Source organism: Canis lupus, chromosome 4 (assembly GCF_011100685.1).
Source record: "Canis lupus familiaris isolate Mischka breed German Shepherd chromosome 4, alternate assembly UU_Cfam_GSD_1.0, whole genome shotgun sequence".
NCBI classification, from domain to species: Eukaryota; Metazoa; Chordata; class Mammalia; order Carnivora; family Canidae; genus Canis; species Canis lupus.
Window position 1 is genome coordinate 660,912 of NC_049225.1, and position 25,458 is coordinate 686,369.

At 41.5% G+C, this 25,458-nt stretch overlaps 2 protein-coding genes across 7 annotated transcripts in view; one reads left to right on the forward strand and one right to left on the reverse strand.

Moving 5' to 3' along the window:
- Positions 1-15,391, reverse strand: part of LOC479185 (zinc finger protein 25) — a 35,009-nt gene extending 19,618 nt beyond the window's left edge. Inside the window, exons 1-2 of one of the 4 annotated variants that reach the window (XM_038533792.1) lie at positions 11,269-11,466; positions 9,471-9,586 (exon numbers count right to left, since the gene is read on the reverse strand). In XM_038533792.1, the coding sequence (XP_038389720.1) occupies positions 9,471-9,485 (15 nt within the window). In that variant the 5' untranslated portion in view covers positions 9,486-9,586; positions 11,269-11,466. Of the gene's footprint in view, positions 1-9,470; positions 9,587-11,268; positions 11,467-15,077 lie in introns of those variants that run through there. The other 3 variants (XM_038533789.1, XM_038533791.1, XM_038533790.1) reach the window with 3 other exon arrangements.
- Positions 15,071-25,458, forward strand: part of LOC606925 (zinc finger protein 260-like) — a 40,788-nt gene continuing 30,400 nt past the window's right edge. The window contains exons 1-2 of one of the 3 annotated variants that reach the window (XM_038533785.1): positions 15,071-15,242; positions 23,483-23,541. In XM_038533785.1, coding sequence (XP_038389713.1) covers positions 23,503-23,541 — 39 coding nt within the window. In that variant the 5' untranslated portion in view covers positions 15,071-15,242; positions 23,483-23,502. The remainder of the gene's footprint in view (positions 15,243-23,482; positions 23,542-25,458) is intronic. The other 2 variants (XM_038533786.1, XM_038533787.1) reach the window with 2 other exon arrangements.

The following is a 25,458-nucleotide window of genomic DNA, read 5'->3' on the forward strand; positions in this document are numbered from 1 at the left end:
GAAAACTAACAAGGCAGGAAACCACAAATGTTGGAGAGGATGCGGAGAAAAGGGAACCCTCTTACGCTGTTGGTGGGAATGTGAACTGGTGCAGCCACTCTGGAAAACTGTGTGGAGGTTCCTCAAAGAGTTAAAAATAGATCTGCCCTACGACCCAGCAATTGCACTGTTGGGGATTTACCCCAAAGATACAGATGCAATGAAACGCCGGGACACCTGCACCCCGATGTTTCTAGCAGCAATGTCCACAATAGCCAACTGTGGAAGGAGCCTTGGTGTCCATTGAAAGATGAATGGATAAAGAAGATGTGTTTTATGTATACAATGGAATATTACTCAGCTATTAGAAATGACAAATACCCACCATTTGCTTCAACGTGGATGGTTCTGGAGGGTATTATGCTGAGTGAAGTAAGTCAATTGCAGGACAAACATTATATGTTCTCATTCACTTAGGGAATATAAATAACAGTGAAAGGGAATGTAAGGGAAAGGAGAAGAAATGTGTGGGAAATATCAGAAAGGGAGACAGAATATGAAGACTCCTAACTCTGGGAAACGAACTAGGGGTGGTGGAAGGGGAGGAGGGCAGTGGTGGGGGTGAATGGGTGATAGGCACTGAGGGGGGCACTTGACAGGATGAGCACTGAGTGTTATTTTTTATGTTGGCAAATTGAACACCAATAGAAAATAAATTTATAATAAAAAAATTTTAAAAAATGAAAAAAGTCAAATGAATACAGAAGTATAAATCTATATTAAGAGGCATACAACATACAAATATATGTTACAACAACAATATGAAGGGGGAAAAACAGAGCTACATTTCAGTTTTTCTATGCAACTAAAGTTAAGTTGGTATCACTTCAAACTAAATTGTTATAAATTAGGGATATTAATAGTAATCTTCAGTGTAACGGCTACAAAACTTTAAAAAATAAAAAAAGGAAATGAGTACATCAAAATGAGACACTCGAAAAAAATACAAAAAATTTGACAATCTTGGCTGAATTAAAGAAGATATTAGGCATATAGAGAATAAATGTCGAATTGCACAAGGAATTTTTTTTGGGTTTATCTTGGTTAAACTGAGATTATAAATTTTGGAGGCAGAATAACAGAGTCTTTCTCATAATAATGTCCGTGGGGGTACCTGATACCATTGATGATATTAACCTGGATCAGTTTGTTAAGGGAGTTTTTGCCAGTTTTCTCCACTGTAGAGTAACTGTTTTTCATACTGAATTATTTCTTTTTCATACAGTATTCTTTAAAAGCAATTCATTACTCCAGCCCATACTCAAAGAGGGATAGAATAAGCACTACCTATAGGAGTTGGCAATATCTACGTATATTATTTCTAATTCTTCATGTAGAGGAGTTCTCTTTTCTCCCGTTTATTTTTTCATTTATTTATATCATTATGGCCTCAAATATTTAATGCTTTGCGTTAGAATCAAATAGTGAGTTATTTATTTTGTTGCTTAAATTTTTCCAGTTTGCCCATGAGAAGATGTTTCATGTTGGCTATGTCCATTTGACATGTCCCCATCATTCGGTTTCTGAGCACATACTTTTTGATACTACAAAACTATCTGGGCTTATTTTATATTTTTCTACCCTCGCCCTAAAATCAGTAATTTCTCCATGTTATTCAGGTCCCATAGTTTTTTTTAAAAGATTTATTTATTTTAGAGTGTGTGTGCAATCAGGGGTGGGTGCAGAGGAAGGGGGACAGAGAGAGACACACACAGAGAGAGAATCCTCAAGCAGATTCCCCCACTAAACATGGAGCAGGATACTGAGTGTGGAACCCAATGCAGAACTTGATCCCAGGACCCTTAGATCATGACCTGAGCTGAAATCAAGAGTCAGCTGCTTAATAGACTGAGCCATCCAGGTGCCCCTCTGGTTCCTTTTTATTGGCAAATAGTGTTTAGAACTAAGATCTGTGTGCTGGGTATGTTCATTGCTTCTAGGGTGTCACTGACTATAGGTATTCTCAGCAGAGTTAGTAAATATGTATGTATATTAACTCATGTATACATGTCTGTAATCATTTCTATATCTATTTGTATACATAGCAAGGAAATATATATTAAGGTAACTTAGATACATTTGTTTTTCAATAATGGAGCTGGAAAAAAATGAGTATCCATATACAAAGAATGAACCTTAGCCAAGAACTTAAACTTTGTATAAAAATCAACTCAAAATGAATAATAAACCTAAATGTACAATGTAAAACTATAATATTCTTTGAAGATAGGAAAAAGTCTCTGTGACCTTTAGTTAAGCAAAGACTCATCAAATACAACACTAAAAGAATTTAGAAAGAAAAAAATCTAGAGGTCAGAAAAATTTGCTCTGTGAAAGACACTGTTGAGTGAAAAGTGTAGGCACAGATAGGAAGAAAATATTTGAAAACAACAAATCTAAGAAATTATTTATATCCAGTTCATATAATAACTCTCAAAATCAATAATAAAACAGTCTAATTTAAAAATAGACAAAAAATTTGAATAGACACTCCAAAAGGAGATATATGTGGGTAGCAAATAAGCACACTAAAACATTTTCAATGTATTAGTCTTTAGGAAAAATGCGAATTAAAACCATAATGAGATACCACTACATACCTATCAGCACAACTTGAAAAAAAAAACCTGACAATACAAAATGGTGACAAGAATGTGAAACAAGTAGACATCTGTACATTGTGGTAGGAATACAAAATAGTACTGTTGTTTTGGTAAACAGTTTGGCAGTTTCTTATAAAGTTAATCAGAATACTTAATATGACCCAGGCAAACACATGCATAGGTACTTACCCAAGATAAATGAAAATCCATGTACACACAGAAATCTAAATGCAACTATTTATAACAGCTCCTTTTATAATTGCCACAAAACCGAAACCCAAATGTTTTTCAAGTGGTGAATGGGTTAACCAAGTGGGTACACAGATACAGCTCAATACTATTTAGCAATAAAAAGAATGAACTGTGAATACATTCAACATGATTAAATCTCAAATGCATTATGCTAAAAGAAAGTTGGTATTCTCAGAAAACTACATATTATTTAATTTATATGATATTCAGGAAAAGGCAAAATTATAGGGTTAAAGAATAAATTGGTGATGGCCAGGATTAGTTTTGGGGGTTCCAAGAGAATTTTGGGGCATATATAGCATCACTGTGGTTATGATTATATGCTTTTATGCATGTGTCAAAACTCACTGAAGTGTATACCCAAAAAGTGAATTTTGCTGGAATTTAAAGAATAAAGACAATAAAACAGCACAAAACAAAAATGACTTCATACCTATTAGGATGACTACTTTCAACATAACAACAACATAAAAGCCCAGTAAAATACCAAATATTGGCAAGGATTGAGAGGTACTGGAAATCTTATACATTGCTGGTGAGGATATAAAATAGTGTAACCTCTACAGAGAATACAGAAAGCCAGTTCTCAAAAACATAAACACAGAATTAGCATATGATTCAGCAATTTCACTCAAGTTGCACATCTATAAGAACTCAAAGCAGGGACTCCAACAGATATGTGTGCACCAATATGCATAGAAACATTAATAATAGCCACAAGGTGCAAAAAACCCAAGTGTCTATCACCAGATGAATGCAAAAAGAGGAGGCTGGGAATATATTGGTGGAATAGGAGGACCCTTAGGCTCGCCTCCTCCCTTGGTACAACTAGATAAAACTCCCATCAGTGTAAATAAACCAAGAAAACAACCCCAAGACTAGCCGAACAAACTCCACAACTAAAAGGAGAGAAGAGGCTGCATCACAGAAGGTAAGTATGAGCATAAACAGAAGTTAACTGGATGCAAAAGGAAAGATGGAACTCATTAAAAAGTGTAAAATCTTGATTTTTAATAAAGAATGTCAATAGCAGGGATGCCTGGGTGGCTCAGCGGTTGTGCATCTGCCTTTGGCTCAGGGTGTGATCCTGGAGCCCCAGGATCGAGTCCCACATTGGGCTCCCTACATGGAGCCTGCTTCTCCCTCTGCCTGTGTTACTGCCTCTCTCTGTGTCTCTCATGAATAAATTAAAAAAAAACTAAAATCTTAAAAAAAAAAAAAAAAAAAGAATGTCAATAGCAAAAAAAGACAAATGCATAAACAAAATGTGGTAGATAGAAATAATGGAATATCATTTAGCTTTTAACAGGAAAGAAATCCTGTCACATGCTACATGACCGGTCTTAAAGACATTATACTGAGTGAAATATGCCAGTTAAAGGGCCAAATACTGTGTGATTCTACTTATACAAGAGACCTAGGATAGTCAAGTTTATAGAGGGAAAGTAGACTGGTGGTTCCCAGTGGAAGGGAGAATAAGGAGTTATTGTTTAATGGTTACCATTTCAGTTTTTCTGGGGCACCTGAGTGGCTCAGTTGATTATGTGTCTGCCTTCAGATGAGGGCATGGTCCTGGAATCCTGGAATTGAGCCCCACATCCGGCTCCTTGCTCAGTGGGGAGCCTGCTTCTCCTCCCTCTGCCCTTCCCCCTACTCCCTACTACTTGCTGTCTCTCTCTGTCAAATAAGCAAATAACATCTGTAAAATAATTTTTTTTAGTTTTGCAAAATGAAAGCAGTTCTAAAGATGGATGGTGGTGATGACTGTACCATAATGTGAAATGTACTTAATGCCACTGAACTGTATAGCTGAAATTGGTTAAAATGGTAAATTTTATGTAGATTTTCCACTATTAAAAAATAAACGTAAAAAACCACAACTCAGAAAACATGCTAAAAGTGGCTGTATGAAAGCATCAAATATATGCACCAAAATTGGAGGGATCAAGATCCTAGAAAAAAATAAGAGTTTTTTTCTATACCTTTAATTTGAATTTTCGGGACATTTTCAAATTTCATAGAGCAGAAAGTAGCTGAGAGCTAGCATCCTGACCATAGGATAAAAAGCTGGTTCTGAATGTAATATAGTAAGACAAAAGAGAAGCGGGTCTCACACTAACAATAAGAACAATCCCCTAACTTAGAAAATTACAAGTTTTCTAAAACCTATCAGAGAACTGAGAATCCAAAGATGAACAAAGGAAAAAAACTCAGAAGAGATGAATACTCCAGAAAAGAAAAGAAAACCACAATGACTCATTTTTAGGGGTAAGTAAAGGAGAGAGGGAAGTAGTCCAACTCAACAAAATGTTAATGTTTGCTTATGGATTTCTGTGGTTTATTAGAATCCCTGCAGACTCCAGTTACAACAGAAGTGAACACCAATCTGCTGTTTGATACAGCAGGTGACTGGGGGTTTCACATTCAAAAGGTCCCTAAATTATGGAATCCTAGTATCAGAACTCTTTTTTTTTTCTTTTTTCTTCACTTGCCGCCAAATGTTTCAAAGTGATCAGTTTATTTTAAGTTGGGGAAGCAGTTTCTGGAACCAAATAGGAAGCTCCATAATCAATATGAATGGTCTGAAATATAAACAGCCACCAGTCTTCCCCATAGGCCTCTACTGAGTATACAGCAACAACCCTCCAAAGGTTGGTAGCAGAGCACCATGGCAGGAAGAGATGTCTCAGATGGTGAAAGCTCTGCAGGGTAGGAACTTCTCAGTCACCCAAAGGGAGGCTGGTGGCTAGACTATAGAGCACATCAGTGGAGCCTCAGTGGTGCTCTGATCCCAAGCTCAGTTGAAGGTAAAGCCTTGATCCTGCCCTTAAACCATTTGAAATCATTAGTGAACTGAATCTAACTAAAGTCCATGGTCAGTTCAACTACCTATTAGATTGACTTGGGAACCAGACAGAAGAAGGGATATGCCGTTTTTCTGGAGCTGGAACTTTGATCTCTACTTTTATAAGGTGTCTAGCACATAAAGAATTATGAGACATGCAAAAAAAGTAGAAAGTGTTCATACATACCAAAGAAAGAAGGCTTTTGAAGCAGATAACCTAGATGTTGGGATTAGCAGATAAGGATTTTAAAGTAATTATAATGAAAATTAAATGACCAGGTAACAAAACAGACAATATAAATGAAAGAATGGAGAACCATAGCAGAAAAAGAACAGAACAGGAACTTTCAGAATTAAAAGATACCGTATTAGAAGTGGATTTTATGGGCTTATGAATGAAAGTGAATTGAAAAAAAGAAGGAAACCATGAACTTGAAAAATCAGTTCAACAGAAATATTCAAACTGACTAAAAAAACCCCAAACTAAGTAGAGCATCTGAGACATTTGCGTGTTATTTATATTGTCTCTAACATTTGTGTATAACTGTAATCTTAGGAAAAAAGAGAATGGGACAAAGAAAATACTTGAAGAGTAAGTGGTTGAGAACTTTCTGAAATGATGAAAGGCAACAATCCATAAACCTTTATTGACCTCGAGGGATAAATCCAAAACAAATGATAATTATGCACATCAAAATCTAACTCTTGAAAACTAAGATAAGAGGAAAATCTTAAGCACTGGTGGAGGAAAAAAGACACGTTATTTTCTGTTGAGTAACAAGATGAGGAATGATATCAGAAACATCAGAAGACAAAGGCATCCTATAAATGCAGAAACAAAACTTGAAGTATAGTTTTATATTTGACAACAATATCTTTCGCAAACCAAGATGAAATAAAGACATTTTCAGAAAGATAAAGTGAATTCGTCACCATAACTCCTGTGCTACATGAAATGATAAAATAAGTTGCTTAGGCTGAAGGGAAAAGATATCAGAGAGAATCCTAAACCTGTAGGACAGAATACAGAGCACCCAAAGCACAGATACTTGTACAAACATAAAACACTATTTTATGCATGCATGCACACATCCACAGACATATACGTTAAGTTGCTTTTAAAAAAAATTAATACTGATTAAAGAAAAAAATAACAAGTATTTGGAGTTAAAAATATATGGAGAAGTGAGATATAAAAACAAGGACCACACTGGTGGGAGGGTTTAAACAGAATTATGCTGCTGAATTTAATTATGTCGTTCGTGGATAAATATTTGAAGACACAGATAATGGTGAAAAATGTAATCTTCAGACTAAATAATAAACGAAATTAGAAAAAAGTAGAGCTTAAAAGTCAATAAAGGAGATCCACTGTAATACTCAAAATACTCAACCCAAAGGAAGTACAACAAACATCTCATCAGGATCAAGAAAAATCCACACATCCGAAACAGTAGAGATAAGGTATCTTAAAAGTAACCAGCCCAAAACATAAATTTACTTTAGAGGTCTAACAAAAGGTCAATCATCAGTACTATCAGTAGAAGATAATGAATGCTTTTCAATGTTTCAAAATATAAGAACTGTCAACAAGGAGTGCTATACACAGTGAAAAAGTTATTTATATTTCAGATAAACCAAACTTAGAACTTTCCACCAGTAGGCCCTCACTAAAACAAGCAAGTAAGCAGAATAAAAACAACATAAAGGATGTTTTCAAACAGAAGAAATTTATGCCATTACAACTTGAGAGATGCAAGAAGAAATAAAGAACATCTAATTTGGCCAAAATGGCTATGAACAAACAAAAACTTATGGTATCTGCATAAAATAAACTTTTTCAAGAGTTGTTAGTGATGACTGCTCTCAAATTTTTTTAAAAGATTTATTTATTTATGATAGACGTAGAGAAAGAGAGAGGCAGAGACACAGGCAGAGGGAGAAGCAGGCTCCATGCTGGGAGCCCGACGTGGGACTCGATCCCGGGACTCCAGGATCACACTCTGGGCCAGAGGCAGGCGCCAAACCGCTGAGCCACCCAGGGATCTCCGACTGCTCTCAAAATTACTTCACAAAACAAAAAGGCTCACTAGTCATTTGTGTTGTCCAGACTGGCCAGTCAGAAATTAGTTACAGAGCCTAATATGGGAAAATCATGGCACCCCTGAATGAATTCTGGATAAGGAGAATGTCACTTAGAAGAGATACATTCAAGACTAAAGCAAACGTCACTTTAAAGAGACGTTCAAGACTAAAGCAAACTGTTGAATGGGCTATGTATTTTGAGCTTCCGCCTACATTATTTCTCCCTCTTTCGAGTGTCTTTTTCCCCACCCTCATGCCCAAAGACTATGATTTTTAGTTAATATCAGATATGTCCACACTAAAAATTTATGATCTGGTAGTAAACCATTTCAAAAGCTGGGCTGTGAGAATTAGAATTACATAGGACTGATTACGTCAAGTGTTTATGAAAGGACTGAGAAACTGATTGCCAAATACACTGTATGATTTTTAAATAAATAAAATTGAAATTTAGTTATTTCCTTCAGACTACAAGGTCCTACATATTACAGTCCCTTCTGCCTCTTTGATCTTCCTTCTTAGATCATTCTCCCCTAGGTTGCTTTGTCGCTTCAATGTCCTGAATGCTGTTTCTGGAACATGCCTCAGAGTGTTTGTATTTGCTGTTCTTCCTGGAATGCTCTTCCCCCAGAATTCTACTTGGAATTTAACCAGGACTCTCATTTAACCAGGACTCTCTTCAAATACTACCTTTTAGACTGGCATTCCCTAACCACCTTATTCTGTTCCTCATATCTGTGTCACACTGTCCTCCTAAACTGCTTATTTGCCTGTGAGCACATGCATCAGAAATATTACTCAAATGCAGACACACATAAAACATATTATCACATTTGTTAGTATCCTCGCCAATCTTCTCCGAAAAGTCTTTAAGTCAGCTTCACAGTGGAGAATACAAGTTTTCTAAAAATCTGTATTTTCACATGAAAGCTCAACTTTTAACATTGGCAAAAAATACTGAAAGTTATTTTCCTTGAAGTGACAGGCTCACTTAAGCCATTTTTCAGAAAATGTTTGGTAAATACCAATCCAAATAACCATAATTTGTCTGCCAGTTACTCTTTCAAGTAACAATAGTATTCCATATAAAAGGTGGCTTCGTGAGCCCACAGATTAATTGCACAACTACTTTTCCTCTAGACAATCAACCATCATTACACAGCATGTAGTGAAAGTACTCTATGTGAACTTCCCATTTTGTCATACTGAATAACAAAACATGTATTCAAGGTCAAGATTTAATAAAATTAGTAATTTTTACTGTTTCATCAAGGTCATCCTTAAGTAATGGTGGCAGTTTTTTATTGTGAGTTCACTGCAGAGAAATACAGTCATTGCTATCACTGTCATAATTCATGCCAACAGGCAGCAACCTAGTCAACACTGCTTTTACACCATTAGTGTAAAAGGCATTTTGCATCTTAGTATTAAGTTCTGACCTCACAGGCCCTGGAAAAAGGCCTTGAGTATCCCAGAAGTCTGCAGACTATGCTTTGGAACTGCTGTGATATTCAAAGAGCATTTTCCCTGAAGGTGATTTTTAACTGTTTGCACTTTTTAGTTCAATGTATGGGTTGTCTTTCATAAAACTCACTGAAAAGAAACACACACATATACACACAGTAAGAGCTAAATAAATGACGCACCTGATACTTGTTCATTTTCTGCAGTTCTTTGTAAAGGATAGAAACTATGAAGACAAAACAGTGAAAGTTGGAAGATAGAAGTCTTAAGAGACCTTATCTTGCAGCTCCAGAATCACCTGAAAGAAATTTCCATACATTTTAGTAAAACATAAACCCTTAAAACCCTTAGGAAAACATCCCTTTGAGCCATGAGAAGGAATAGGAAGGACCATGATAAAGGAGTACCTGCCTGTACACTGGTGACTCTGGTATAATCTTGATGGATCTGGGAAAATTTTGAGTGAATCTAAACATTTTCTTGCTAGCTGTTTTGAAAATTGTGTCCACTTAATAACACAAAAGAATAAAAAACTTAAACATCCAATAATAGGCTGGGCAAAGTGTATAATAATATATCCAAATTACGGACCCCTAACCTGGTATTTCAAATAACATTGAAAAGAAATACAGGAAAGTGTTTAAGTTACATAACGATTTTTCCTGTTAATATTATAAACTCCACAAAGTTAGAAAGTCTTCAAAGCCCTCAAAAGTGTGTTTTGTCTCCCTAAATTGCAGTTTCTCCAAAATCACTTCTCTAAGAAAATTGTTGTGACTTAAACATGGTACAGTGGACGACCTGGAGAGTTTTTTTTTTTTTTTTTTTAAAGATTTTTATTTATTCATGACAGAGAGAGAAAGCGAGAGAGAGACAGAGAGAGGCAGAGGGAGAAGCAGGCTCCACGCACCGGGAGCCCGACGCGGGACCCGATCCCCGGTCTCCAGGATCGCGCCCCGGGCGAAGGGCAGGCGCGAAACCGCTGCGCCACCCAGGGATCCCCGAGACTTCTGTTCTATGCTAGTGTCTGCTATTAGCAAACCTAGTGACTTGGTTTCAATGCTACTATATTGGATGTGAGGAAGAATGAATGACATAATTTTGAACAAGCTTTCCAGTACTATTTTGATTCTGTCAGTTCACTCAGTGCCACACATCTAGATGACACCCTGGAATTCATTGTTGGCTCCACCCTTGGGCCGAGCCCTTAGGGTAAAAGTTAATTAGGCCTTGAAGAACTCTGACATGGCCATCTGCTGATCTTCTGACAGCTGCACAGATCTAAACTTCTTAAAATAATAATATGACACCATAAATCCCAGAACAGACACTTTGGGTGGCACAAGGTAACTAGATGCCATAATGCTGGGATAACAGAACCCTCTTCCAGCGGGCATGATGCTTACAAAATGCCTGGTAACCCAGACTCAGCAGCCAGAGGCAGTCTATCACTTTCTTAGCCTGGAGCGCGGGTGAAATTCCAGTTTTTGTCTAAAAACTAGCCTTGGGGCTGGAGAGGATTCCCAGCTTCTCCAATAAGCCTTAAAATTCAGGGCTCAACTTGCGGTTTCAGTTTACCTGAAACCCGCTGAGAATAGAAATGTGTTGGAGAATGCAGGAAGGGCCTTAATTCACCTTTTGATACAGGAGTTCCGCGGAAGCCTCTAGAAGTTTGGAAATAAATACTTGGTGGTAGGGTTAGGTGCACTGCACGCCACAGTTTTAATCAGGGACAATTTCTGTACCAAATATACCGACACTGGTTTTAGCGTGAAAACAACACGAACCAGAGTGAGATGGGTGAGTGCTGACCCATCCTCCTCCGCTAATGCTGAGTGCACCGATTTATCTCTGAACCCTTAGGATTCCTATTTATTAGGATGGAGGCGATTGAAACCGATTCAAGGATGATGATGATGATGATCAAACAAGCCAATAACGAAAAGGACAGCAAACTTTGTAAGAACAAAAGCAGCTCACCTTTACTGAGTCCTCATCCTGCTTCACGTCCACGGCCCTATCCCCTACAGCGGGCCACCCCTGTGGTGACCGGGGTCATCCTGCAGAGAGTGCGGGCCCTGCCGAGGCGACCGCCGGTCCCGGGCGGACAGCGCCAGCGCCAGCGCCGACGTGGCGGGCCCGGGGTCCACGTCACAGGCCCGGCCCCGCCCGTCCCCGCTCAGCCCGCGCCCGGGCCGCCCCGCCAAGTCCCCCGGCCGCCCCCGCGCCCCGCCAAGTCCCCCGGCCGCCTCGGGCCGCCTCGGGCCGCCGGGCTCCGCGCTCCGGCCCTCCGTGGCCAGCCCGGCGCTCAGACGGGGGCGGCGGCTTCCAAGGTCTCCGGCTCGGCGCGGCCGCCAACAGCCATCTCCCCGCGCCCGGCCTCGCACCCGCAGAGAGGGCTCCGACACACCTGCGTGGGCTCGGCCGCCGCTACCGGCCCGCGCAGACCCCGGGCCCCGCCCTCGGCCGCCCCGCGCAGACCCGAGGCTCCAGAGTCCTCCCCCGCCCCAAGGCGTGACGCGGGAGATGCCGACTAGCCAAAGGAGATGGAATCGCGCGTGCGCAAGAGCCCCCGCCCCCGCCCCCGCCCCCGCCCGGCTTCCCAGGAGGCCCCGCAGCGCCTCCGCCCGGACGGCGTGTGACGCGCCGCCTTCAGCCGCCGCAGCGCTGCTGGGACTTTCTGGAGGTGCTGCTGGTGCGACCCGGCACCCGCCATCTGGGGCTTGACAACAAAACGACCGCTTGATAAAGTACTTGTAGCCAGGCACAATAGTACATTCAGAGAATAATGTCCTGTAACATCTGAATTCAAGCTTTCAAAATTATCCAAATGAGACATGATACTTGTAATAAAGAGAAAATATGTCTAGACCAGCAGAAGACAGCGCCACACGTACCACTGCCCAAAGGAAGAGTACACAGTCTGAGGTTTTTACTCAGTTTATGCTAATGGTATAAAATACTTTAACTCTTTTCACTAGGGAATCTATACTGAATACGTAGTGATTTCCCGGTCAGTAGTGACTTTATGACAGTAATTGACTCTTTCTTGTGCCAACAACATAAATGAGTTTCCATTCAGAGTAATGACTAAAATATTAAAATTTTTGTAAGATTGATTTTAAAGCACAAAATCCGCACAGCTAAAAATACATATACATATATTTGTGTATACGTCTACTGTGTATCCATACGCAGGTTCCTGGCGTTCGGAGGTGCAGAAGCACCTGGTCCCACCACTCACCGCTGACAGGGTCCAAGGGCGGAGAGAGAAGTCATACTGATACAGGAAAGGAATGTATGCCAGTGAAGACGGGGAAGACAATGGACTGGCAGCTCAAAGCTCTCTTCCAAAGTGCTAAAGTTTTTCCAGGTTTATATAACAAAATTGGGGGGGGGGGAGAGGTAAACACAGTGGGTACTGCAGGTAGGCAGTGAAAGTCCAATGCATCATGGCCTTGGGAGTCAAACAGAGGTGCGGCCCCCAGGGCAGAAAGCATTCCTCATTCTGCAAGAGGGTAGCGTAGTTGGAGTGGGAGTCCTTGCCCTCTTGGTCTTCCACCTGAGCCAAGGGACAAGCTAGAAAGAAGAAACCAACTGGAAAGTCTGAGGTCAAAATGGAGACAGCCCAAGTCCTCTTCATACACACCAGTTTTCTGGTTGGGCAGTTTTGGAGAGAGAATAAAAATAAAGGGTCGGGGGACCGTTGGGTGGCTCAGTGGTTAAGTGTCTCCCTTTGGCTCCAGGCATGATCCTCCTCCGGGACCACATCTGGCTTCCTGCGGGGAGCCTGCTTCTCCCTCTGCCTCTTTCTTTCATGAATAAATAAATAGAATCTTTAAACAAGAGTAAATAAATAAATAAAACGAAAAGGTCAGGACACCTGGGTGGCTCAGCAGTTGAGCGTCTGCTTTTGGCTCAGGTGTGATATTGGGTCCTGTGACTGAGTCCCACATGGGGCTCCCTGCATGGAGCCTGCTTCCCCCTCTGCCTGTCTCTGCCTCTCTCTCTCTCTGTCTCTCATGAATAAATATATAATCTTAAAAAAAAAGTAAAGGGCCATCTTAGAATTCTGCCTGAATAAATGATTTCAGATTTGGGGTTGGGGAACCACGCGTCTAGGTTTTTTTTAATTTTTTTTTAATTTTTATTTATTTAGGATAGTCACAGAGAGAGAGAGAGAGACGGGCAGATACACAGGCAGAGGGAGAAGCAGGCTCCATGCAGGGAGCCCGATGTGGGATTCGACCCTGGGTCTCCAGGATCGCGCCCTGGGCCAAAGGCAGGCGCCAAACCACTGCGCCACCCAGGGATCCCTAGTTTTTATTTACTGATGAAGGATAATTAATGCATAGATATACAAGTGTTTTTACATAATAAATGTATCATTTTTATTTACCATTATGTGTGGTTAGTACCTGCCTTTCTCTCTCTCTCTCTCTCTTTTAAGATTTTATATATTCATGAGAGACAGAGAGAGAGGCAGAGACACAGGCAGAGGGAGAAGCCGGCTCCTTGCAGGGAGCCTGACGTGGGACTTCATCCCGGATCTCCAGGATTATGCCCTGGGCTGAAGGTGGCGCTAAACCTTTGAGCCGCCCGGCCACCCAGTACCTGCTTTATTCTCAAGAGGGTTTGTAATGGTCACTCCCACAACTGATGGACACACACAAATATACAAATTATACAGAAATAACCATTCACAAAAATGAAAAGACACAGACTCACTGACACAATAAATACATTTACATTGCCCAACTGGAAGTAATGTCTATTTGGGCCCTTACCTTCTGACAGACACTGTCATATCTCCATGAATACACACATTTTATGGATAGCTCTTTTGTTACTGGCGTGTTTTTTAAATTCAAAATGTATTTTGAATATCTCTTGTGTGATTTAATATACTTCTATCACATTTAAAGGCTGCTGCCTGTTATTGTACTTTGTGGATAAGTATACTTTACCCATAAGTTCTTGGATATTCATATTGACTCAACTAAACCGCGAAGGGCATACATAATAGAAATCTTTGAATTATAAGAGCATATCACCCAAAAAGTAGAATTACTTGAGGGAAGTACTTGCTTATTTAAAATCTTTTTTAAGTATGCATGTATTTTAATTTAAAAAATTTATTGCTTCTTTAATTTTTAAAAATTACTTTTCTTCAATTTCAAGACAAACTCTGCTTCGTAGGGATGTTATTTTCTTATTGTATTACCGGATTCCATTTAAAAAAATATTTTAATAAGTTCCCTTTTCACAAGAACTGATAACTGACAAATGCCTTCCTTTTATTAGTTTTGAATCTAGAAGATACACCCAGGTCTTTTTACTTTTTCCTTCTTTTATTGAAGTTTCTATTTTCAATCTCAGAATAATAAATAAAAGTGAGCACCCATAAACCATTTTCTATACTAATTTCATATTTTGCCGTATTTATCTTGTTTGCTGAAACATTTTTAGTTAAATTAGATATATTTCACTCCTTAATACTTCAGTATGTATCTCCAAAACTAAGTATATCCTATAATAGCTAATCTGTAATGAAATCCCCATAATGTCCGCCAAAGTCTTTCAAAGATTTTTTTTTCCTCATCAGGATGCACTGAGGGACCACAGGTAGGTTCTACCCTCGGGCCGTGTAGCAGGCGGGCGGCCTCCAAGTTACCTACCTGCCGCAGCAACAGCGTCCCTACACTGTAACGAGGGAAGTTTATTTACATAGTTAATAAGGCGCGCGCGAAGGGTCACGGGAGACGTAGTCCCGAGTCGAGTTTGCTTACCCAGCAGAACTTGCGCGCTGGCCGAGGACAGTGCTGAGCACGCGCAGCTTCGACATCTTCCCGGTCCCCCTCCTGCGCCAACAGGTTTAGTGAAGCCCGAAATCCCGTTTCCAGATTTCCCAGTAATTCTCAAGGTCCTGGTTGCTCATCTTCCTAGGAGCAGAGGTTAGAGCGTGGGCCCGGTGGGAAGCGTCGGCGACGCTCGGTGGGGAAGAGGCCCGGGACTCCGCAGCCGACACCCGACGGCGGGCGGGGACTTCTGGGGGCGGGCCCGCGCCTTGAGTTCCGCGGGCCTCCCGGCTCTGAGCGAGGGGTCCTGCCTCTGCGCCCGGGACGGGGCGCGTGCGCGTGCGTGAGGGTGGCCCTTGGCCGCGCAGGCTTCTTGGCTCTCAGCTCCAACAGGAGCTCTGGATGGGGTCCCTCGTCCTTGGCCTCAATGGCTCTAGTTTCTAGGGGATAGAAAGTTTCAAGAGGTGCAGATTTGGGGAACTGGGTGAAGATTCCAGATATGAAATTGTCCTCTAATTTTTTTTAAAGACTATGTACTGATTAGAGCCGGAGCGGGAGGGAGGGGCAGAGGGAGAAGCAGACTCCCCGCTGAGCAGGGAGCCCAACCAGGGGCTCTGTCCCGGGACCCTGAGATCATGATCTGAGCTGAAGTCACACGCTTCACCGACTGAGTCACCCAGGCGCCCCTCATTATATACTGACTTCCAAGGTGCCGATGGGCTCCTGTGAGGTTAAAGAGCTGCATTTTCAGTAACAGAAATCTCATCTTGAAGAGAACTCTTGTGACACATGATCTCTCTGCAGAGCTTCAGAATGGAGACAGCCCCCCCCCCCCCCGAAAGGGGTGGATCCTAGGACTGCAGGGCCTACAATGGCCTAGATTCTTTATTTTCCTGATAGGTGCCACTGTAACCAAACTAAATTGAGTTAGCACCGTGGTGAGTCACACATACAGACTGCACCAGATGCAGTCCTCGTACAAAGGAGAAATTGCAGCAAATAAGGAGATCATGAACAATAACTTACAAAGCCATGACTCCCTGAGGTGGTGGACAGGTTCCTTTTATTTAGAGAGGGGATGAATATTTAGAAAGGGGATCCTTGTCATTGTAGTAGAGAAGGCATAATTTTTTAAAGGTTTTATTTATTTATTCATGAGAGAGGCAGAGACATAGAAGGAGAAGCAGGCTCCCTGCGAGGAGCCCAATGCGGACTCGATCTCAGGACCCAGGGATTATGACCTGAGCTGGAGGCAGATGGTCAACCGCTGAGCCACCCAGACGCCCCATAAGCTGGTTTCTTAAGGAGACATGCCAGCACATATGTACATTCAATGTTATGTCAATGGTGCTTGTGCTGTTTGAATGGAGATTTGAGGTAAAAGTGGTTGTCAGTCATTCTGGAGGTCTCTCCATGGTTACACCTGCGCAGGTGAGATTCAGGAGTTAGGCTCAAACTGCTCTGGGTGTCTGGGCCTTGTTCTCAGCGGTTGCTGTTGCTTGAGGTGTGATTTCGTTTTCCATTTGCCCGAGTTAAGAGAGAAGATGGAAAGAAGACATTAAAGAAAAATGAGGGACAGAGGTCAGTGAGTTCAAGCAGGTGGGTAGTAAAGGTCAGGTCTTGGGGTCTAGCAGGCAACAAATCCCTCCTCTAGTTTTATTCTGCTGCCCATTCTTAGGGGACACAGGGCGAAGGTCAATCTCTGTAGTTACTTCCTGCCAGACATGGTTGTGGTCATCTAGATTGTTAGTAGAGCAGAATTTCCCTCAGCTAGTTTTAGATATGCCTATGGGTCACCAGGTTTACTCCCAAGCTGCTCCTGTCATTGTGTTACTACCATCTGTAGTTTTTGGTGTCCACACATTTGTATACAAATTGTACCAGTTAATGATGCAAGGTCTAAACAGTAGTCTAAGAGCAGTAGGATTATTAGTGGCCTCAGGAAAGGGAGAAACCGTGGAATATTGGGTAATGCTGTCAAATAGCCTGCAGACTTCATCAGAGGATCTTCCTTTTTGGTTGAAAGTATGTAGCCAGGCTGCCTGGTTGAAGATTTTTTTTAATGTCTATTTCCACTTAACTTGAGTATTAATCCAGGTACAGCACGTTTGTTACTGTACATACTCCTCCTTCCCCTCCTAATAAGTAGTCTGGGGCTAGTTGTTGTCTAGTACTATTTTGGCTAAAGAATTTAGGGAAATTCCAAAGTTTCTGAGGACATTTCCTGTATTTTTAGCTAAGGTTTCTATGACATCTGTTTCTTTGCAGTGACTTTATAACATATGAAACTTCACTAAGAGGCAGCTACTCGGACAGCCAACTTAACACTAGCCAGAATCAGTCCTGAGGCTCTTTTTACCCAATGAGAAGACTGAGTATGGGTCTTCAGTGGAGCTAGCTGACATAGCAACATGTTTCTCTCTTGAGGGAGGCTTCACTGTCCTCTTGAAATAATCAATCCTGGGGCATCTGGGAGGCCCAGTCAGTTAAGCAGTGGACTCTTGATTTTGGCTCAGGTCATGACCTCAGGGTTGTGGGATTGAGACTCCACACTCATCAAGGAGACTGCTTGAGATTCCCTCCCCCCCCCCCCCCAGTCGCTTGTGTGTTTTCTCTTTCTCTAAAGTAAAATAAATAGATAAAATCTTTGGAAAAAACATTAAAAACCCCAAGTATTTATTTTATGGTATCCTTAGAAAGTGGGCCTTTTCTTTGAGACTTTATAAACCCTGTCTGCCAGGAAATTGAACATGGATAAAGTATTTTGGCCAGAAACCTCCTGGATGGGACTAGTAGTCAAAATACCACCTACATATTGTAATATAGTGCTACTTTTCTGAATTTAATTCTCTTAAATCTTGTCCCAGAATTTCCCCAAAAATGGTGGGGCAGTTTTTGAAACCCTGAGGTAAAACAGTCCAGCAGTACTATTGTGTTTGGTTGGAGGCACGATCTTCCCACTCAAAAGCAGGTAGTTCTTGGAATTCAGGATCTAGTGGGATATAGGAAAAGGCATCCCTTAGATCTAACACAGTGTGATATTTACTGTTACTTAGTAAGTTGGTCAGTAGAGTATACGGATTGGGAATGGATGTCTCAGGCAGCTTCAGTCACAGCTCTGAGGTCTTGAACTAATCTGCATTCCTCACTTCTCAGCTTTTTAATAGGTAAAATTGGGGTGTTACATGGGGATCTACATGTCAGGGGCCTAGTCAACCCCTGTTTTAAGAGCCCGTTAATTACAGGTGGATCCCTTGTATAGCATCTGGGGCCAGCAGTCTATTTCAATTTTACTTACAGATATGTTGTTGATGGCATGCCCCCACCTTCCCTCACACACAGACTTAGGAGGTTGACTTGGCATAAGGTTTTTTTTGGGGGGGATTTTCTCTTTTAGATACTAGCATATGTTGTATTAATGACATGAGTTCAGTTCCTTGAATCGAACTATTAAGGACTTGAATTTCTAATTTGTCCTGTTGTGAACTTACTGTGGCTTCCAATTTGTCTAAAGTATCTCATCATAAATGAAAGGGACATTCTGGCATATATCAAAAAGAGTGTTCTAACCAACTTGACCCTAGAAGGGTCAAAGGGTCCAGAAACCTTTTGGTGTTAACTTTTCCCGAGAATCCTTTTGTATTACAATTTTCATTAGAGAGCCTCATCTTCTGGGTGTTCAGAGAAAGTTGCTCCAGTATCAAGTAAAAATTCAACCGGCTTTCTTCAATTGCTAAGGTTACTCAGGGTTCCTTGTGGGAGGTGAGGATCTACTTTTTCCAAGACCAGATAGGGAGCCTGTCTCATCTTCAGTGAGGGACAACTGATATGATTCCGCTTTGCCCTCCTTCCCTCCTTTCCAGAGCAGTTTGGGCAGCCCTGTTTCCAGTGTCCTTACTGCTTACACTGTTTGCACTGATCGGACCCCCTCTTTGCTAATGGTCTCTTGGCTCCACAGTGGGGTTTGGGGCACTTACCCGCCGTGGGTGTCTCCTTTTCCTCTCCCAGGTTGGAGAGCTACCACCCAAAGAGCAGCTTGCCTTCTCATTTTCTGGTCTTCACTAGCATCCTGCATCACATCCAGTTATTGAACACCTTGAAAGCTCATTCTGGAGGCTGAGCAGAGTTAGTATTGGGACTCGTGGCCAATTCTGGAGTTTCCTTTGCATTTCTGGAGCAGTTTGAGACATGAAATAGGTTATTAAGGACCATCCAACTATTCTGAACCTCAGGGTCCCAGTTTGTATTTCATTTTAGGCAATTTTGTAACCTTCCCAAAAAGGCTGATGGATTCTCGTCTGTCCCTTGTTGAATCTCCCCTAATTTGGACCAGGACATCTACTCATTTCCTTCATAGCTTTTAAAAGAAGCCTTTAGTAATGCCCTAAACTTTCTCTCTTTTTGTGGGAGTTGGGATCCCACTCAGGGTCATCTCATAGCACTGTCTCCTTATTTGGTCTTTGAGAACTTGATCTGGGCTTATGATCTTTTTTTTTTTTTAAGTATTTTATTTATTTGAGAGAGAGCATGCACTAGAGACAGAGCAAGCATGAGTGGGGGGCAGATTGAGAGGGAGAAGCAGACTCCCCCTGAGCAAGGAGCCTGATGGGCTCAATCCCAGGACCCTGGGATCATGACCTGAGCTGAAGGTAGATGCTTCACTGACTGAGCCACCCAGGCTCCCCCTGGCTTATATTCTTTACCGGCTTCCTGTCTGGCTTGTGCTTAAATGGCAAACTTCTCTTCTGCCCTAGAGATTGATTAGCAAAACTTGCATATCTGCCCAGGCTGGGTTGTGATTAGAAAAGATACCCTACGTTAAATGTATAAATCAATTAGGTTAACCCATAGCCCTTTAGTGTGTGCCTTCCAGTTATACAGTTCTGAGGTAAAAAAATGGGATGTGGATATTAATGAGACACCCATCTCCCATCTGGTACCCATCTCAACAGCAACATTCCCATCCCTGGCTTAAAATAGGTCCCTAATCCGGTAGTGCTGTCAGACAAAGGAGACTAAAGGGATACAGGATACATGGGGAAAGGCTTTGAAGGTGTTTGTAAAGTATTAGAGGCTGATGTTCATGAAGCTGGGGTTGCTGAGGCCCGAGTACCAGAAAAATAAGGTGGAGGCTGATTATGATCTCATGACTTGCAGGAGGAGACGGAGATGGATCAAAGATTCCCTGATTCATCAGAGAATACAGAATGCAGTTTTTGGGTTTTTGGTTCAACCTTCATTTTATAAATCTTAACACTTCCTTTGCAACCCCTCATTTTGATGTAACGCCATAAAACACTGGTCGTATGGAATCTCTTCCTATTTTTTTTCTCTTTTACAAAATGAGCTCAGTTGAGTATTGTATTAAAATTTAAGGTCCCATTTTCTGGACACTTCTGTTCATCCTCTAGAATATATTATCATGTCCAGACTGTTAAAAGAGAAAGTCATCTGTTTTGGGGTTAAGGGAGGGTGGCCAAATGCTTCTATTTTTGGAGGCTACAGCCCAATAGAGGCTCTCCTTCATGGTAAAACTGTCCCTCTCATAGTCCAGGATTCTTTCTTAGGGTCTCCTTTTACCCTCCCTTAAGGCCATTTACAGTGTTTAGTGGTGACACAAATGCCACACAACCTCACCCACAATGTGTATGAGACTCGATTGACTTAAAACCAAACCCTCAAGGAGAGCAGGTTAATGGTAAGTGTCCGATTGGGTCTGGGTGGTTGTGCCTTGAGGAGCAGTGGCCCAGTGCATAGGCTGCCTCTTCTAGCCCCTCAATGTCTGGGTAGTCCCAGAGAATTCATTCGGGGAATGGCTCAGGAAGAACCTGGTTTGATTCAGCAACTCCAGGCATACTTCCCCTTTTGAGAGGAAAAACAAACATAGAACAGTATCAGATGTCCCCAGCAAATACTGAACAGGTGAAACAGGTAAGATGGAGATACCCTTCACCCCTGCTGATTCTAGACTAGTCTCATTTAGACCACTTCCCATCTGCCAGGCTGAAGCATTCAGCCTCTGAATGGCTGGGTTATGTTATCTTTTGCCACCCAAGGATGTCTAGACTCGACTATAATGAGTGTTCAATCCCCAGGAGTGTTTACTGGAGAGGCTGCATTCTTTGCAGCTTGCCAGGCTTGTGAGACCACTCAAAGAAAATACTCTTACAGTTGTGCCATAGGATTGGTACCACTTAACATCTATGGAGAGATTCTCAACAAGAGGGTTGGAGTGGCCACAGTATCTTCAAGGGGCCAGCAACACCAGTCGAGCAGCACAGACCCCAGGAAAGGGTAGCCCCCCTCCTGGGACTCTACCCCCTGTCCCTATTGATTGAACGGGTTAGCCCAGAAGGGCTGCTGCTCACTGCTCTGTTCTTCAGAAACCAGGTAACTGGAGGGCAGAACCTCAGAGGGACAGCAATCCCATCTGGGTTGCTATTGCTAGACTTGTTACCAAACTAACATGAGGTTGCTCCTTGCACAAAGTAAAAAAGGAGATCACGGGAATGACTCCCCGAGCAAGGGTGGATGGGTTCCTTTGTTTAGGGTTAGGATGAAAATTCAGGTCGGGAAGCCTTGTCATCGTGTGTAGAGGCAGGCATGAGGTCGGTCATATGTCTTAAGGAAACGTGCTTACACATACATGGTGTTCTGGGCGGGCTGAAGATTTTGTCAGGGCAGTTCCCTGAGGGCTGGTTTCAGTGCCCATTTGTCTGAGTTAAGGGATGAGCTGGAAAGAAGAGCTTCAGGAAAAACGTGAGACAGAGGTGGGTACAGACTGGTAGGCTGTAAAGGTCAGATTTTGGATCTAGCTGGAGACAGCACCACATCAGACACCTTACTGCTCTGTTTAACCCCTTCACATTTAATATTGTTGGCTTGGCTAGATTTATGCACCCCAGTTTGCTGTATTTTCTTGTCTCATGTCTTTTGTTCTTTCACTTTTCCTTTACTGCTGTCTTTTGTATTACATGAATATTCTTTACATTTTTCTTTGATCAATTATTAAGTAAATTATTTTAGAACAGTTTCTAGATTTACACAGTTATGGTCAATATAATGCAGAAATTCTGTTAGAGGCAATTAGCTGTGTTCTAACAGGAGGCCTGGAGGCTGTGGACAAGGAAGTCATGGCCCTCTTGTGGGGAAACGCAGAGGCTTGAGCTGGCAGCCCTCCAAACAAAGCTACAAGAAAGCTGGATCCAACCAGATAGACCCATGAAGGTGGGTGCCCAGACGGGAAATTCCTGACCAAGCAAGGATGGAAAAAACCTTTGCTTGCAGGAAATCTCCACCTCAAGTAATGAATATTCCACCCCCTACTTAACTATCCATAAAGGAGAGAAACCCAAACTCCAGCAACTACAGCTCTTGAGCATGCCCGCTCAAGTGAGTATTTTGACTTTAATAATAAAGTTCCCCGCTGTGTTCTCCTCTGTGTTGTGTCTGTCCTTGAATTCTTTCTTTGGGTATATCTTTGGGACAGGCTGGGTTGAGATCCCAGGACCCAGGATCTCCCCAGTTCACCCAGCAACAATTCTGTAGACCCTACAGTAATTTCTTCTGTTCCTAACATCTTACATTAGTATAGTATGTTTGTCCCAATTAGCAAACCAATAAAGTGTATACATTTTCATATTTTCTCAGTTTTTCTATAATGTTCTTTTTTCTGTTCTGGGTTCCTTTCTAGTAGGATACTGCACTGCATTTTATAGTTGTCTGCTTAAGCTCCTTATGGTTGTGATCATATTCAAAACTCATGACTTCCTAAGTAATTTCCTTCCTTTCACTCATATCTGTCTTCTTGAGACTATTTATCAGTATGGTAAAAATCCTACATAATGGGGGACGCCTGGGTGGCTCAGCAGTTAAGCGTCTGCCTTTGGCTCAGGGTGTGATCTCAGGATTCTGGGATCAAATCTCACATCGAGCTCCCTGCAGGGAGCCTGCTTCTCCGAGCCTCTGCCTATGTCTCTGCCTCTCTCTCTCTCTCTCTTTTTTGCATCTCTCATGAATAAATAAAATCTTTATAAATCCTGCATAATGGTATGCTATTTCACATTTCTTCCCATCTCTGTTCACTGACATCATGTTGGTAGTCTGAAATTGGCCCTGGTATTTATGCATCTGAAATTGGCAACTACAAGTCGTGTTTTTGTTTCTGTTTCTGTTTATTTTGTCTGTTTTTTTGAGAGGCTGTTATTAAGTATATGAGTCTATTGGCACTACCTCTATATGGCTATTCCATCTCTTTTTAGGAAACAAAAGGACATTGTCCCATAAGAACGCATTTTACCCACTGGTATGCAGGGTATTTGTAGGCAGGTGAATCCAAGAACTGTGAGGGAGGCAAGATCATTTATGACTCCTCTCTCTCTCTTACTATTTCTCAGTTGTATCTTCACATGTCTCCATGCTTTTTTCAGAAGAACAGAAAATGAACAAATCCCAGGTGAGTTTTTTTAATTCCTAATTTGTTTTACATTAGATCTTAATGAATAAGGTATAATCTTTAAACACTAAGTGTAGAAATAGATAAACACAAGAGAGAGGGAGAAGCAGGCTCCCCTCTGAGCAAGGAGCCTGATGCAGGGCTCAATCCCAGGACCCTCAGATCATGACCTGAGCCAAAGGCAGACACTTAACTGGCTGAGCCACCCAGGTACCCCTGTTGGGAGTTTTTTGATTACCAATTCAATGTTATTTCTAGTAATTGTGTTTTTTCCCCAGCATTGTCTATTTCTTCATGATTCAGTCTCAGAAGATTTTATGTTCTAGGCATTTATCCATTTTTTTCTAGATTGTTTCTTTTTTCTAGGTTTTTTTATACAAATTTTTTATAGGAATCTCTTCATAATCCTGTGTACTTCTATCATGTAAGTTTTAACTAATCACCTTTCATTTCCAAGTTTATGTTTTGAGTCCTCTTGTTTTTTTCTTGATTAGTCTGGCTAAGGTTTTATAAATTTTGTTTATCTTTTCAGAGGACCAGCTCTTAGACTCATTGATCTTTTCTTTTTTCCTTCTTTTTTTTGTTATCTCTATTTCATTTATTTCTGCTCTAATTTCTATTACTTCCTTCTCTTCCGTCTTTATTTTATTACATTTCTTTTTTTTTTTAAATATTTTATTTATTTATTCATAGAGTAAGAAATAGAGAGGCAGAGACACAGGCAGAGAGAGAAGCAGGGTCCACGCAGGAAGCCTGACGTGGGACTCGATCCCAGGACTCCAGGATCATGCCCAGGGCTGAAGGCAGGGGCTAAACCGCTGAGCCACCCAGGGATCCCTCTTCCCTCTTTTTTAAAGATTTATTTATTTATTTTAGAGAGAGAGAGTCTGAGGGTGGGGTGAGGTATGGAGGGAGAGGGAGAGAATCTCAGGTAGACTCCCTGCTGAGCACAGAACACAACACCGGGCTTGATTTCACAGCTCTGAAATCATGACCTGAGCTGCAGTCAAGTCTCCGTTCCGTAACTGACTGAACCACCCAGGCACCCCTCTATTAATTCCTTCTTTGTGCTAACCTTAAGTTTTCTTTTGTCTTCTTTTTCTAGTTACTTTAAGTGTAAGTTTAGATCATTTATTTGAGTTAGTTTTTGTTTGTTGAGGTAGGTCTTGATCACTTATAAATTTCCTTTAGTACTGCTTTTGTTACATCTTTAAGATTTAGGATTGATGTTTTCTTTTTCATTTTTCTCCAGATATTTCTTGATTTTCTCTTTGATTTCTTCATTGACCCATTGGTTGTTTAGTAACATGTTATTTAGATTTAGATTTAGATTTAGATTCTACATGTTTGTATTTCTTTTAGATTTTTTCTTGCAATTGATTTCTAGTTTTGTACTATTGTAGTTGGAAGAGATTTTTTTTTTTTAAATTTTTTATTTATTTATGATAGGCACACAGTGAGAGAGAGAGAGGCAGAGACACAGGCAGAGGGAGAAGCAGGCTCCATGCACCGGAAGCCCGACGTGGGATTCGATCCCGGGTCTCCAGGATTGCGCCCTGGGCCAAAGGCAGGCGCCAAACCGCTGCGCCACCCAGGGATCCCCTGGAAGAGATATTTGATATGATTTCAGTTATCTTTAGTTCATTGACACTTGCTTTGCGGTCTAGCATGTGATCTCTCCTGAAAAATGTTCCGTATGCACCTGAAAAGAACATGTGTTCTGCAGTTTGTGGGTAGAATAGTTCTATACATTTCTGTTATGTCCATCTGATCTAATGTGTCATTCAAAGCCACTGTTTCTTTTTTTTTAATATTTTTAATATTTTATTTGTTTATTCATAAGAGACATAGAGAGAGAGAGGGAGAGACATAGGCAGAGGGAGAAGCAGGCTCCATGCAGAGAGCCTGATGTGGGAC